At 40.9% G+C, this 15,241-nt stretch overlaps 1 protein-coding gene across 6 annotated transcripts; it reads right to left on the bottom strand.

Moving 5' to 3' along the window:
• Positions 1–117: 117 nt before the first annotated feature.
• Positions 118–12,018, bottom strand: mxd3.L (MAX dimerization protein 3 L homeolog). Of its 6 annotated transcripts, none has more exons than XR_005966005.1 (8): positions 11,845–12,018; positions 10,666–10,867; positions 9,579–9,675; positions 8,867–8,896; positions 7,985–8,099; positions 7,345–7,516; positions 6,521–6,853; positions 118–3,703 (listed from the first exon to the last, which is right to left on the bottom strand). XR_005966005.1 is itself a non-coding variant. In NM_001096719.1 (7 exon segments), coding segments are annotated over 6 exon segments (603 nt in total). In that variant the 5' UTR covers positions 10,736–10,867; positions 11,845–11,953; the 3' UTR covers positions 3,728–6,734.
• Positions 12,019–15,241: the final 3,223 nt, after the last annotated feature.

Below are 15,241 nucleotides of genomic sequence, written 5' to 3'. Positions count from 1 at the left end.
ACCATCATGAAATGGTGGTTCAAGGCAGGATAAGTAAAAGGGCAATATTTACTTAAATATATATGTACTAGTTTGGTAAGATTCTTTAATATGCCACTGAATTTAATATAAAATGTCTGTTTTGGGGGTAAAGTTTTCCTTTACGTTTTATGCTCTTTGACTGAGTTTTTTTTTTAAAATTAACAGCCTTGTTTTATATAGCACTGACATCTATCACAGTCCTTAGTATATTAACTAGTAGATAGTTTTATAATGTTCATCTCTCCCTGTTTTATTATTCACAATAGGGTCTGTTTTAGCTTTAACCTAAGAATGTAGTCTGGGCTGTTAAAGAAAATCAGAGACCCCAGATCCAAGTCACTCAAATATGGGGAAAACCCACAACCCTCCACCACAGAGACGGTGCCCTAGTCAGAAATGTACCCCAAACCCCAGTACTTCAATGTTAAGCACCAATACTGCTTGGGGCAATGATAAGAGGTTAATACAAGTTGGGCGGGGCAGAAGCAAGCCTATAAAACAGGAAGCTGGCATTCTAAGGTCGCGGGCGGGGACAGCAGGCACAAGAGCTCAACCACGACCCACAAGAGGAGCAGCAAGGTCGGCCCAAACATGTCCGACCTGCGGGTATTGGGCCGGCCCGCACATCACTACTGCACACTATCTGATGGCCATAAGGCTGATAAATCAGACCTACATGTATTTAGGTACAGGGTGCTGTAATGCACAAGGCCATTAAAGGGGTGGTTCACCTTTAAGTTTGCTATAGAATGGCAAATTCTAAGCAACTCTTCAGTTGGTCTTTTTTTTTTTTCTGACTTTCTAGCTTTCAAATGGGAGCCACTGACCCTTTCTAAAAAAGACTGTCCGAAGACAAAATGCCATTGAAGTGGAGGAATCACAGCAAGCTCTTTAGGAGGCAGAAAGCAGATACAAATCCGCCCAGTCAGAGAGAAATCAGACTATTCTAGCACAAGCACAAAGAGACTTTGAACTAGCGCTAACTAAATTGACTAGGAAAAGGCTGTTATACTCTAATCAACGTGTGTTTGACCAGGGCGCCAAAGCTGGGAGTCTTCTAGCCAGCCCATTTAGCAAAAAGTAGGGACACCCAAACTCTAATCATGGACACTGAAGAGAACCTGGTTACTAACCCTCAGACTATCTTAGATAGCTTTGCCTCTTTCTATGAAACACTGTACAAGTCCAAGGTTGCATATAACACTGAGCAGTTGAACCACTACATGAACAACATTGAGTTTCCACACTTAACAGCAGATGAAATCGCTTATCTCGACAGCCCCATTACAGAAGAGGAAGTGATTGAGGCAGTTGCATCTCTAACAAAAGGTAAAACACCAGGGACAGATGGTTTCCCAGCAGCCTGGTATGCATTGCATGTCAAAAATCTCACTCAACATCTACTTAAGGGTAAGGTCACACGAGGAGATTCGGGGAGATTCAGTGAGGCAACTTTGGGCAACTATTGAAAACGCATCGCCGCGTGTGCATTAGCGCAGGCGACTTATCATTCTAGCCTATGGGGAAAAACGCAGAGGCAGTTCGGGGAGATAGTCACGCAAAAGACGAGGCGATTAGTCGCCAGGCGACAAAATCTTCCCGAATCTCCTCATGTGGGCTTACCCTTATACCTATGTTAATGCCATTGAGACTGGCTCTCTTGCTTCATCCTTTCACAAAGCGATTATAGTTCTGATATATAGAAAAGCCAAGAACCCAGAACAGTGCGACTCATATAGGCCAGTCTCCTTGACTAATACAGACGCAAAAATATTTGCTAAATTATTAGCAACAAGACTCATGAAAGTAATAACCTCAGTAATTCACCCTAACCAATCTGGATTTATGCCCGGCAAATCCACTGCAACAAATCTTAGAAGGGTCTACACCCACCTACAAACCCCTCATGATAATGGCTCTAGGATAATGGTGGCTTTGAACGCAACTAAAGCGTTCGACTCAGTCGAAATGGCCCTACCTTTAGGAAACACCAAGGCCCTTTGGTTTTGGCCCGCGATTCACTAGCTGGATCCATCTGCTGTATCAGAAACCCACAGCTCAGATAAAAATTGGAGGATCGCTTTCCTCTCTCACGGGGGACCAGACAGGGATGCCCCTTATCCCCACTCCTATTTGCTATTGCAATCGAACCTGTGGCTCTTCACATTAGACAAACTGCAAACATACAGGGCTTTAAGCTGGGCTCCCTGGAGGACAAGCTGGCACTTTACGCAGACGACCTGCTCCTCTTTCCAGCAGATCACCAAGAATCACAGTCTGTAGCACTGGATGTACTTCAAAACTTTGCAAAATACTCTGGTCTTACAATTAATAAAGAGAAATCAGTAATACTCCCGATAGACCCAGTACCAAATCAGCCAGTGAGCACACAAGAAACCAAATGGGTCACAAAACTCAAGTATCTTGGTATTACAATATCACCCGAACTTTCCTTATATATAGAGGAAAACATCACGCCCCTTGTCATTTTAGAACCGCAAAAACAACATGGTCTGGCCTCCCTCTTACCCTGTGGGGAAGAGTCAATTTATTCAAGATGATCTTCCTGCCAAAATTTTTGTATAAACTCCATAACTCTCCAATATGGATTCCCAAAGTAACCTTTCGGAAAATCAATTCCATCCTCATTCCTTTCTTGTGGGCTAATAAATCTCCTCGGTTCTCTTGGACCCTGTTAACTACCACGATTGCCAAAGGAGGCCTTGCTCTTCCTCATTTCTATATTTACTTTTTGGCGAGTCAGATACACCATGTGCATAGCTGGCTACACATCAACGAAACGGATACTGGCATGACTCTCCTGGCCCTTAGACTAGAGTCATGGGAAGCCCTTAAGAACCTCCCCTACAGGAAACTAGAAGACTACGAGGCTAGACCCACAACTAACTCGACCCCACACGATATTCGAAGTCGAAGGATTTACATTCGACAGTCGAAGATCGAGGGTTAATTAACCCTCGATATTCGACCCTATGTAAATCTGCCCCTCAATCACTATAAAGGATAGGATGATTCAATTTAAAATCAACCACCAATTGTATATCACCCCACTGAAATTGAAAAAGATGGGGGCCAAACAGAAGCTAGATGCCAAGATAGAATGCCTCCTTCTTTCACTTAATATGGGAATACCCAATTATACAAGCATATTGGAGGGAGGTGGTTAAGTACATGGTGGATAACTTAGCTTTCCCTAACACATGCAATCCACAAATTTGTCTCCTTGGCCTCGTGGACGATCTCCTTCCTTTAAACAAGAATAGGTCCTAAGCAAGGGTCCTTTTATATTACGCTAAGAAAATAATAGCAATGAGCTGGATGGGGAATTCAACGCTCAACGTGGAGCACTGGATTAACTTGGTAAATAAAGTCCTCCCCTCCATTAAGCGAACGTATGATTCTCGGGGTTGTCCGGGGAAGTTTGACAAGGTTTGGGCCCCATGGCTAGATACGCATCCCATAAATGATATAGACTCCTAAACAGCTGTTGTGTGAAACGACGATCAGCAACCTAACAGGGCATTGGGTTACTTACCTCTGGGCAGCAAATCCAAATTTTTTCTGACATGTGTATTCTGTTTTTTATGTCATTGATATCAAAGCGCACCATACCTCTACTTCTTTCATTACTTTCTTTCCTTTCTTTATGATATTTTATGTCCTATGTTTTGAAAATGCAAAAATAAACATTTTAAAACAATGTATTGTGTAGTCATTATACAGGTGTTTTAACATTGCAGGCAGAATCAGATTAAATACATTTTTTGGTTAGCCAATACATCGAGAAACTACCAAATCAATAGACTCTATGGGGTCTGCAAGTTTGAAACCACACTTTCATAAATATGCAGCGTATTTTAAATATGCCGTCTAAATGGCGCGTATACGTTTTTACGGCTGGTGACGTAATTACGTTGTGTATTGATGATCATTCCTGCTCCATTTTGCATGTAAATAGTTTTTTTCTATTTCTAAATAGCTTTTCTATTTCCAGCCAGCAGAATTATTTGCGTGACAGAAAATGATTTTTTTTAGTACACATTAAACCACTAAAATTTTAATTCACATTATTTGTAAATGTAACTGCTACCGAAAGCATAATCAGTCTGACATTCTATTCTCTGCACTCCTGGCTCTGACTTCTGAAACTGTTGCAAGGCAGCTGTTTAACAGACCTGAAGAACATAGATTCCAGTTAGAATGTTAGAATAGTGAGACCCAGAGAAACAAACAATAACATTTGCATATAAAATGGATATATATTTTTGTGTGTGGTATATATATATCTATCTCTCTATATCTCTCTATATCTCTCTATATATATATATATATATCTATCTCTCTATATATATCTATATCTATATATTTATATCTCTATCTATCTATATCTATATTTATATCTCTATCTATCTATATCTATATCTCTATCTATCTATATATATATATTTATATCTCTATCTATATATACTGTATATATATTTATCTCTCTCTCTCTCTCTCTCTGGAAATTACAATGTTGCTTAGAATTTATAGCAAGTGATATTTAGAGACTATAGCCTCTGTTCTTGGTCAGAGTTTGATGGTTTTGTGTGTTAAAACTGAGCCTCTGTCTTGTAAATTTAACGTACAATGATAGAGTTGAATATGAGTGCCACATTTAAAGCAGAAAAGCAATAAAGAAGACGAGCCATGTTATGGAACAAAACACATTTACTAAAATATAGGTTAAATATAAAAAGTCTGAGGATTTGTCCTCTAGAGCCTGACAGAACACATCTTTAGAACAAATGCTTGCCAGGTTCAGGAATGTGATAAGCAAGGTCTTGCTCCACCCTCGCACATGAAGGGGCAGTTTCTCGTAGCATCCTAAGATGATTGTTTTATAAATAATTGTCAAACCCAGACATTGGGTATTGCCATTTGTTTTACAGAACAGGCAATACTATTGCAGGACCAGATTTGTTGCTCCTCAGGTACTGAGGCGTCAGAATGTTGATCTAACAGCAGCAGACTCCTAACTTTTCCCAAGTGCAGGAATCATTGGCGTCTAATTTTACATATATGGCAAGAAGCAGCAGTTCTGTAGAGAGTAAAAAGAGACCCAGGTAATGCTTTCCGTGCCAACACTGCGGCAGAGACATTAAAAAATGCACTTTTTCGTTTTCTCTTCTGTGAATCATAAACAAAATAAAAAGTCATAGTAAAAAGTAGCCTTACTATGTGTTCCTTTGTACGTGGTAGCTGGAGGACCACAGTAAATGTGTCAGCTGACTGTGGGGTCCACTTTGTCCTGTTTGAAACCCCACATGAACAAGGTAAGCAATTTAAAAAAAAATAATTTAAAAAACAAAATATTTAGTGTGTACAATTGCAGCATCCCATTAAGTGCTGAATTACTAAGTGCTTCTGAATAAGACTTCACTGTGTAGCCAGGGCACTAGCAAACAAATGGTGTAAGAGCAAGGCCAGACATGTCGTTTTTATAAAAGCTCAGTCGGCGTAAATACGCATTAACTGCCCTACCACTGAAACGAATAGAAAATGCACTATGACAATTCTCACAGGGCACTTGTAAGATGAAATCCGCCATGGGACGCTTTGGGGTTTTGTAGCAGAAACGCCAATACATCAAGAAACTACCAAATCAATAGACTCTATGGGATCTGCAAGTTTGAAACCACACTTTACGTAAATATGCAGCGTCTTTTAAATATGCCATCCAAATTCTCGCAAGATAAATGACGCATATAAGTTTTTACGGCTGGTGACGTAATTACGTTGTGTGTTTATGATTATTCCTGCTCCATTTTGCATGTAAATAGTTTTTTCTATTTCTAAATAGCTTTTCTATTTCCAGCCAGCGGATTTATGGGGAACGAGAACAATGAGAAGTGCATGTTGGGAAAAGAAACCTACTTGCTGAATAACGCATGTTGATGGTCGCGTGTGCTTTCAGTGACATATTTACGCAGACTGAGCTTTTTTAAAAACGCAGTGTCTGGCCTTGCCCTTATGTATACACACACACACACAAGGCATACAACGTCAGGACACTGGCTGATCCTTAATAATTACCGGATGTAATGTGCTCAAGGCAGAAATCAAATGCTGTGTAGTGGGATTGCAATCTTGAAGGGGAAAAAAAAAAAAAAAAAAAAGGCACACAAATGTGCCCCCTCCCATTAGGGTAGCAAAAAGATAATCTATCTTCCCTCCAAGAAGTATTTTCACTACGAAAAGGCAGCAGCGACAGGAAGCAAAACAAATGAACAGCAGTCCAGCTATTTGACATTGTAACTTACTAAGCTATACCCTTATCTAACCTTTAAAATGAAATACTTACTGCCCTGACAGATTTGCAAAGGGCAGTCTTAAAATGTTCCTGTAGGTTTAGTTAATAAAAAAAAAAAACTGCCATTTCAACATTGCAACGTAAACATTACCAATCAATGGCAACAGAAGTCTAGTATGGTGCTACCTGTTCCAGCAATAGTTTGTCCAAAGCACCTTCAAATGTTTTCAAGACTGTAACAGCACATCTTTATATGGAGGTGAGCCAAAACAAATGATTTTAGTTATCCTGCGTGTGCCACATCAGCAAGTGTTTTCCGATCTGCAAGGTAAGTTGATTTGGGGAGCTGCCAATATAGTAAGTCTGCTGATGTTTCATGTGCTGTGCTGGTAATCAGAGGTCATAGCCAGGCATGAGCTGGAGTAGAGTAGCTGTGTTCCAGCCCAGCACTAAATGAAACAAAGAGTTCACCCTCATTGCCGCTCAGAATTATTCCCTCCACATCTACCTCCAAATCCTCTGTAGATAGAGAACAGAGATCAGTTAGAACAAGGGAATAGTTCACCAAACATTAAAAATGTAAAGTATTCATTAACACAACACCCAGTAACTAACAAGCAAGTTTCAAGGAAAGTTTCAGTCATTTCCTTCCTAGTGATGTAAAATACAAAACATGTATATAACATGCTGCTATCTTGACAGTATGAGATAGGTAATATTGCAACAGCTCTTTTCATCTGATAAATAGAAGCTACATTTAAACAGTGTGCTTCCTAACGGAGTATGAGATATATCGGTTCAAAGATATATTTAAAACAGGCAAGATGAAGAGCCATAAGCTTTACCTGGTCCCCTGTAAAACTCTAATTGTTACATGCATTTGTAGTCATTATCTCAACCCATATATTTTCTCTAATACTAAATCTGCTAGCAGTCAGATGAGAACTAGGGGAAAATTACACAGAGCTGCCATTTTTATAACTACACATCTTCAAGCCCCTTCTACCTACCTTGATCTGAATCAGACCTCTCCGAGGATAAATTTGACGAATCTAAGCTGTCAGTTCGAATCCGCTCAGTGTTAGGAGGTAAAAGCCGTTTTAGTCTCTGGCGGAGCTTCTGCTGATCAGCCCTCAGTTTTTCCTTCAAACTTTTTGCCCTTAGCTCCTGGTCTTCCAGTTTCTGCACAGAGCATTGGTATAAGGGTTAAACATATCAAACAAAACGGCATTTGAACCATATTGGTTGACCTCACTACTTGCCTTTGGTTCTTTACTAGAAAGCAGTCATTTCTATGAGCATGGAAAAGCCATTTCAGCATAGCTAAGTTAATCAGCTAGTTAATTGTCTTTTCCCTTGTACTATGACTAAAGGCAGGTGATCTCTCAGTCAGGTCTGCACTGAAATGGAACTATCCAGAACACAGTGACCAGTGAGTGCTGACCAGAGTATTGCAAGTTAAACAATGTTATTATGTATCAGCATTTTTAACCATTTAGGATATAAGACATCCCTACAGTTTAGATAGAGAACTAGCATTTAGCTAAGGGGATGCTGGGAATTTGTGCATTATATACATTATTTCTTTGTTATAGCCACTATTTAAAATCAGACAGTCTTACCCCATCCTCCAACAAGATTCAGACTTACTTTGATGTGTTGCTTGGCCCTGTGTAGTAGACTGAGCGTTGTATGCCTTGAGTTTTCCATGCTCAAAGGCACTTGTTGTTTAAGCTGCTCTAAGCATCTTCGAAGTTGAGCTCGCCTACAGAAATAAATATCAGTTGTGTACCATGCCCCTGGCTAATATTTAGCAGCCTATATTAATACAATTACAAGCTCTTGTTCCTATGCACATATAAATTATGCTGTAGACAGCCCCTTGCATGCAATTTGGTGGTTCTTGTGGAGGACAAACTGCTCAGCTGCTACCAGCACTGTTCTCCCCAGAAAAAAAAATGTTGCTGGGTGAGAGAAAATATATAAACTACATCAGTGCTGTCCAACTTCTGTGGTACCGAGGGCCGAAATTTTTCTGGCCTACACTGTATAGGGCCGATAATGGAAGTCAGTGTTGACCACGCCCCCTTTTAAAACACACCCACTGTAAACCACAAAAACTTTTACGATCATATCCACATTAACAGTGGTAGCACACCAAAAACCAAATGGTTGGTGCTCACTGCTAAAACATAGCCTTAAATCCATATACCTCCTCCTCCCCTGTGGATAACACAACAACCCCCCAACACATGATTAAACACTTTAGAGGCTCCTAACAACAATTTCGAAATGCTAAACCCCCAGAACAAACCACTACCAGGCTTACATCCCACAGGTAGCATAAGGCAAGCAGAAAATGGCAACCCAAAGCAGCACTGGGCAAGCAGAGAATGGCACACCCATTCAGCACTGGGCAAGAAGAGAATGGCACAGCCTTTGTTTCCCTTTCCATAATTATAACTTTAATGTGTTTTAAGTTGTCAATAAAATAGAGAATTGCTGAGACCTTAAATAGATCATAAGACTCACCTGTGTTTCTCTAGCTCATTGTGAACAGATCTGTAGGTTTAAGAGAAGACAAATGTCAATATCTGACCAATGAGTCTACCAACAGTTATTGTGTCGGTGTGACTGAATATCCATTGCAGAGAAAAACTCTAGAAACACATGGCAACACACAGTGAAGTATCATGAAAAATGACTTTCTGTGTGTTGTATTGTTAGTTCTGCCCATGAAATATAAATTACACGGAGGTAATGGGACTATGAATCACTGAATGTGCTAAAAGGATTAGAGATTACATATTTTTCGAGTTATCTTAAATTTCTTCTATGTATTAAATGTAATTCGTGAAAGTGTCAGTGTGCTAATAAAGAGCCATCATCCTGTACATGGAGGACGGGGGCCTATTTAAGATTGCTTGTACTTTCGACATCTTTAAGTAAGCATTAGTTTCATTATGAAAAACCTTGGCAATTTCGGTCATTTTACCTGAGCAGGCTTTTGAAACACAGAAAAACTTTGTAAGCCTTTATTTCTGAACAGAATTAGTTAAAATAATTGCCCCTGAGCCATAGTCCAAATTATTCCTATTCACAACAACAAGCTCTCATAGGAAAAACTGTAAAGGTCCAATAGATATTCTGCAAACAGCCTGAGTTTCATCACTAAAATCAGAAGCGTGCCACCTACAAGACTGCATTGATTGCTAGTGGAAGGGGGCGCTCAGTGGGATCTCACCTGACATTATCTGGGTTGCTGTTTGTTCTCTGACGTTTTCGCCTCCCAGGGGTGGCAGGATCACAAGGCAAGATGGAGGCATAACCATGCTCTGCTTCTGAAATTAGTATAACAAAGTCTGGTTAACGTGTTAATATTTACCACTACAACCAACTTATACATTCATTATACAATTTCCAAGGACAGCAGTGAAGTAAATTGCAAAAAAAAGCTGATCATACACAGAAAGATCGGGTCATTTAGCCAGATTTAGCACTGGGCCAAATGGGGCTGATCCCATTGTTGGCCTCATACAGCAGGGCCTATGTAGACCATAATAGATATGGGGCCTAAAGCAATAGCAGGAGGATTCAGCCTGAAGACCAGTTATGGTGAGATTTGGGGGAATAATAATTTGCTACACCAAGCTTATAGGTCAGTTAGGGAGAGATTTGGAGTGAACTAAACCCTAAACATGAATATAGCTAAAAATTCCATATTCTATAAACTGAACTTATCAGTTAATAGGCTGATTATTAAATTCTAACGCTAGTTGCACTGGTTTCTGTGCTGCCATGTATTAATTATCTGTATAAATTAGCCTTATAATGTGACATTTCTATTCTATGTGTACTGTATATTTTGAGTCAGTCCCTAAGCTCAGTAAGTGACAGCAGCACAGAGCATGTGCAGTAAATCAGCTAAAAAGAAAATGTAGAGCTACTGGGGCATCTTTGGAGACACAGATCTTTACTGCTAAAGGGTTGTGGTTGCTGTGGGCTGGTATAAAAGCTCAGAACTTTATCTACAACATTAGTCTTCCTATAAGATCCTAGAAACTATGGCTGATACACACCTATATCAGTAAACTTGATACAAGCTAATGATAGCTTTAGCAAAGGTTGGACCCACAACTGGGGCTTGAGATTAAAAAAGTCAAAACAAGCACTGCTCTAGCCCATAAACCGTTAAGACTCTGGTTAACCCATGGACAAGGACAGCAACTTGAGCTACTAAGACTATTTTTGGCATCTCTCTGTATTGCCTGACAGCTGCTGGTGGACTAGAGCATTACAAGGTGGAGACGTATATATGAATGCATATTAACCTCTTTCCCTTCGCTCCACGTACTCAGCAGCTTGCAGAAGAACCTGCAGATTGCTGGGGAGCTGTTCCATGTTGGCAGGGAGAATGCAAGAGCCTCTCAATTGATTCTGGATATCAGCACAGCTCCGTAGGCAGTCTCTTGCTTGGGATTTCTCTTTTTCCTGTGCTGTGCCTCACAATCTCGCAGCTTCCAATGATCCCAACTGTCAACAAATTAAAGGAGAACCAATAAATAATGGATACAATCTAAGCCAAAACATTACAACGTCTTTAAACTGCTGTAGCAAGCAGGATCAAAGCACCCCTTTAATTTTGCAGACTTTGGAAACAGTTTCTTTTTGAATAACTATCCCTGGTTAAAGGGGTGATCTGGTGTGAAAGGCAATGGTTCTGGGACGCCCTTCTTATTCTCCTGTGCTGCTACTAAAATCTTCTGACAAATACATGGGCTGAATAGAGATGTAGAAGAAAAGAATAAAGCATAAGCTACCTTGGCTGCAGATCTAGGGCCAGAGGAAAGTGGGATTTGAAGTTCAGTTATTCAATTCCATTACAAACTAGTCTCCCCTCAGCTAACAATAAAAGATGATCTCCGTGATTCTCCCCAGTGCAGCGTTTTCCTCCATATTGTTTGTAGGCAAGGGCCGAGTTAGGAAAGAGAGGCCCCTGCCGCAGCAGAAGGACTAGGATCCCTTTCCATGAATCGGAGATGTCCAACCTGCAGCTCTTGTTGAACTACAAGCCACCAATAGAGTTGCAGAAGAACGGCCGGAGGGCTCCAGGTTGAACATCCCGCCTCAATAGACCGAACCAACAAGTATTGTGCCTATTTTATACTTTTAAGCTTCAAGGAGGCCGAGAGCGAAAGCCTTGTCTGCTCTACCCTGACTCGGTGAGGCCTCCCACCTCTGAAGACTTGTTATTGTTATGATCGGATTTGCCCTCCCTACAGGCGATCTCTCCAGCTCATCCACCCGCCTCACCTGATCCCTTCTGCTTTGCACTCACTGCTTAGATGGGCCTTCCCGTCAGGAATTGTAGCTGTCACTCAAACGGAACCAACACCGGAAGACGCAACGTAGCCGATCTCAACCGAGCGACGGCAGAACGAGTGCAACTGCCTGCGGCTCCGCCCACCTCGCCCCGCCCTAGATCACATATTTCCCTCAGCTACACGTACCGTTGCCCTTATTACTGGAGCCCCGATTCTCAGTCCTTAGCTTGTCCCTGCCGCTACTTCAGGACGTCGCGGACACAATGAGATCGGGACGTTTTCAGCTGCTTCCCAGAGACCTCAGTTTCCATGGAGCTTCCTGAAACGGGCGGAGCTTCCTATTGGAGCTTTCCAATTGGATGCTGAGCGTGGTGGGCGCGGCGTTGCTGTGACGCGTCATGTTTTATGGCAACAGTTTCAGGCGGCAAAGTCAAGCAGCTTTCAAATTTTCAAACACAAAAAGCAGTGGAATACATGTAAAACTGAGACAAAATGGTGGGGGGAGGACGTCTCCACAGAGTGGGATACACTGGGCTAGTCAAAGAAGTCATTTTATTCTTAAGAGCCCCTAAGGTTTCAGGTTCAATGTCATTGTTAATGTGAGCTAATGAATAAATATATACAGAATAGTCCATTGCTAGACACAGTTTTAACATTATTATTATTATAACAACCGAAACTGGCCTGAAAATTTGAAATCCCTTCCTGGAAGTCCCTGCAAATGTTAAAAAAATAAAACTAGCAATGCTGAAGCTGAACCCATAACAAGTCTGAAGCAGAAATCTTATTTTTTTCGATTATTATTAGGGTTGCGACCCGGCCTGCCTGGTAAAAATGATGCTTGACGCCAATGTTATTAATAGGAAAAAAACGGCAAGAATATAGGAAGACTGGTATTTTTTTCCAGAAAAGCTGGCAACCCTAAATATAATTTATATAAGCTTTTTTTTTTTAATGGTTGCCTGTCTAACCCTCTGACAGACAGGCAAACATGGGAATTTGGCAAGGATGTGTGAAATGCACTTCACGTTTCAGGGGTCTGGGTCTGCCATATACAGATATTGTGGGTGTAATGGGAACAGTAAAGGAGGCATAGCCAAAATGTGCTAAAAATTGCGCTAGACGTTTCTGAATAAAGAGGAAAGAAAGGAAAAAGAAAAAACATAAACGGTGGCAGCCATATAGGAGACATGTAATGGTGTTTTAAATGTCAGTAACCACTGATTATGCGCTTCTCTCCCAATAACACTGCAGGTCTCTGCCAGGCTGCTGCTTGAAGTTTTTTACATGGTATTTTTCCTAGGCTCGGCCTCGTCACATGATGCTGCGTGTGAAAGAGAAAGAGACTGTGTTAAAAAAGGGCTCCGTGCTTAAATTTGGGAAAAGGTAAATATATGCGTGTGTGCGCAAATTAAAGGAAAGATAAAGGTATAAATCACTTGGGGGTGCCAAGTTAGGCACCCTTCGGTGGTTATATAATCGCTTACTTGATACCCCAGGCCAGTGCTCATGTTAGCAGAGAACTTCACCAGCCTGGGGTATTTTTGTAGAAGCTTAACTTCCTGTTCTTTTTTGCACTGAGCCCAGAGACTTACAGATAAGATTATATATAGTGAATAAACCGAGGAGTTCTGCGACCATATAAAAATGCATGAGGCCCCGCCCCCCTCCGTACGGCCGCATTTGGCCGCATTTGCAATTTCAGCAATCTGGTTTCTAGAGTCCAGATTACCATACCAACCATTACTGATGTGAATAAGAGACTGAAATATGAATAGGAGAGGGCCTGAATAGAACGATGAGTAATAACAAGCAGCAATAATGATACATTTGTAGCCTTACGTAGTATTTGGATGTTAGGTGGGGTCAGTGACCCCCATTTGAAAGCTGGAAAGAGTCAAAGAGTCCATGAGGGTGCTTCTCTGCAGCAGGCCCTGAAAGGCTTGGGAGGGTAGAATGAATGCATGAGTTAGAGTTTGATCTAAATCCAATGGAGAATTTGTAGTTGACTTGGGAACACACACAGGTCCACCTCAATGTGTGTGCATCACTTTGTCAGTGCACACATGAGGTGGATTTCATCCAGAAAATCCAGACTAAAGTCCTGTCAATGCACACACATGTAAACAGAGGGGGCAGAGTACAAAAGCTGGCAGTTAAAATACAATGTTTGAGAGTAGCCTTAGCAACAGCTTTGTTTTCATTATGCACACTGCAGTCAACTGATAAAACCTAACTGGCGTTTGAACATAACGGGCAACTACCAGTGTAGTTGCCTGTTACATTCAAACACCAGTTAGGTTTTAATTAAACAACTTTGCTAGAAAAATGTCCTCATGTTTATCTTTTCATTGTTTTAAGCAAAAGGATAAAGACACAGTTAGTTCAACCCAGTAATGGGCCAGTCTAGCCAGCCACGTGCCCCCCGCCCCATGGTGCACGCACACTCATGCCTCTTGTGCCTATCCTTGTTCCGGCCCTGGTGGCCTTAGTTGGACCACACTACACGACCATTAATTTCCTTGCCAAAGTCTCCTTGAGACCAGAATATAGGAAGTTATGCCCTGGCCTAAGATATAAACTCTCCATGCTCCAGAGTCAGGTACCAAGCAATACCAGGACATGCTTGCAATGCCAGGTTGCTCTCTTAGCAGTAGTCACAAAGAAAGCTTGCAGGTCAAGTTGCAGTATTTTTTAGATATTGGCAAAATCACAGAATCAGCAATATTTATGTATATCTGTAACGGTTATAAGCGAAGTGACACTATAACCAAATATTAGGTCCCTAGACGACTTCCCTAGGGAGTGCATAACAGCACCTGGTCTGACATAAAAGAAAAGTTGCATTCTATGCAATCTTTGGTTACAGGCTAGGGGACTTGTAGAGAGGAATATGAGCAAAGACTAAGGTGGCAACATCTAACTTCTCAGTCATTTGAACAGTATCAGGGCACCCATGAAGAGGAATGGGTAGTGGAGGAAATGTGCTTTTTAGACCAGTTAAGGGCATATTTTATGTATAAAAAGATTATCTAAACTATTACTTCAACATACTATTTTAGTAGCTAAATAAAAATGTTAATTTCCTAAGGGAAAATAGGTCCTTTAAGGCATGACATCCCAGACTGGATTTCTTTTTTCGGTGATGAAGCATGAAGTCCTGCAAATCCACATGATATAACCCTTATTGTTACTTATATGTTGGGAATCACTTGGCCTGAGAAATGCATCTCTTAGTTTTAATGCTTAAGGAAATATTACCTAGAGAACATTATAGCAAAGATTTTTGAACTTTAATCACAAACGTACCTATTTTGGCCCAAAACACCAATATGGTAATGTGCCCAAAAAAAAGGATCTGCGTTTTCTGTGACAAATAAAATAGAATACATGCATAGACAAATAGCACAGTTACAGTCAATCAAATTAACAGGTCAACAAACACACACCACAATCATATTAAAAAGCATATTTTATTGCTCTTCAAAAGTAATAGAACAGGGGATGAGTGGTGTGCCCAGCACAACCTGCAATTACTACCTTGCACAGTAAATCAAAGATAATATCTGCATAGTAAAAAAAG

This window comes from Xenopus laevis, chromosome 3L (genome assembly GCF_017654675.1).
Source record: "Xenopus laevis strain J_2021 chromosome 3L, Xenopus_laevis_v10.1, whole genome shotgun sequence".
Lineage (NCBI taxonomy): Eukaryota > Metazoa > Chordata > Amphibia > Anura > Pipidae > Xenopus > Xenopus laevis.
The sequence above is the reverse complement of the archived record's forward strand: the minus strand, read 5'-3'. Positions and strand labels throughout refer to the sequence as shown.

Bases quoted from the DNA above. Each gene is read 5' to 3' on its own strand.
- mxd3.L (XM_041585282.1), bottom strand. From the start codon at position 10,735: ATGGAACAGCTCCCCAGCAATCTGCAGGTTCTTCTGCAAGCTGCTGAG. The intron at 8,897-9,578 runs GTGAGATCCCAC...TTAAACCTACAG, and splicing joins AGCAACCCAGATAATGTCAG to ATCTGTTCACAATGAGCTAG. The intron at 6,854-7,344 runs GTAGGTAGAAGG...CTCTATCTACAG, and splicing joins GAGGTCTGATTCAGATCAAG to AGGATTTGGAGGTAGATGTG.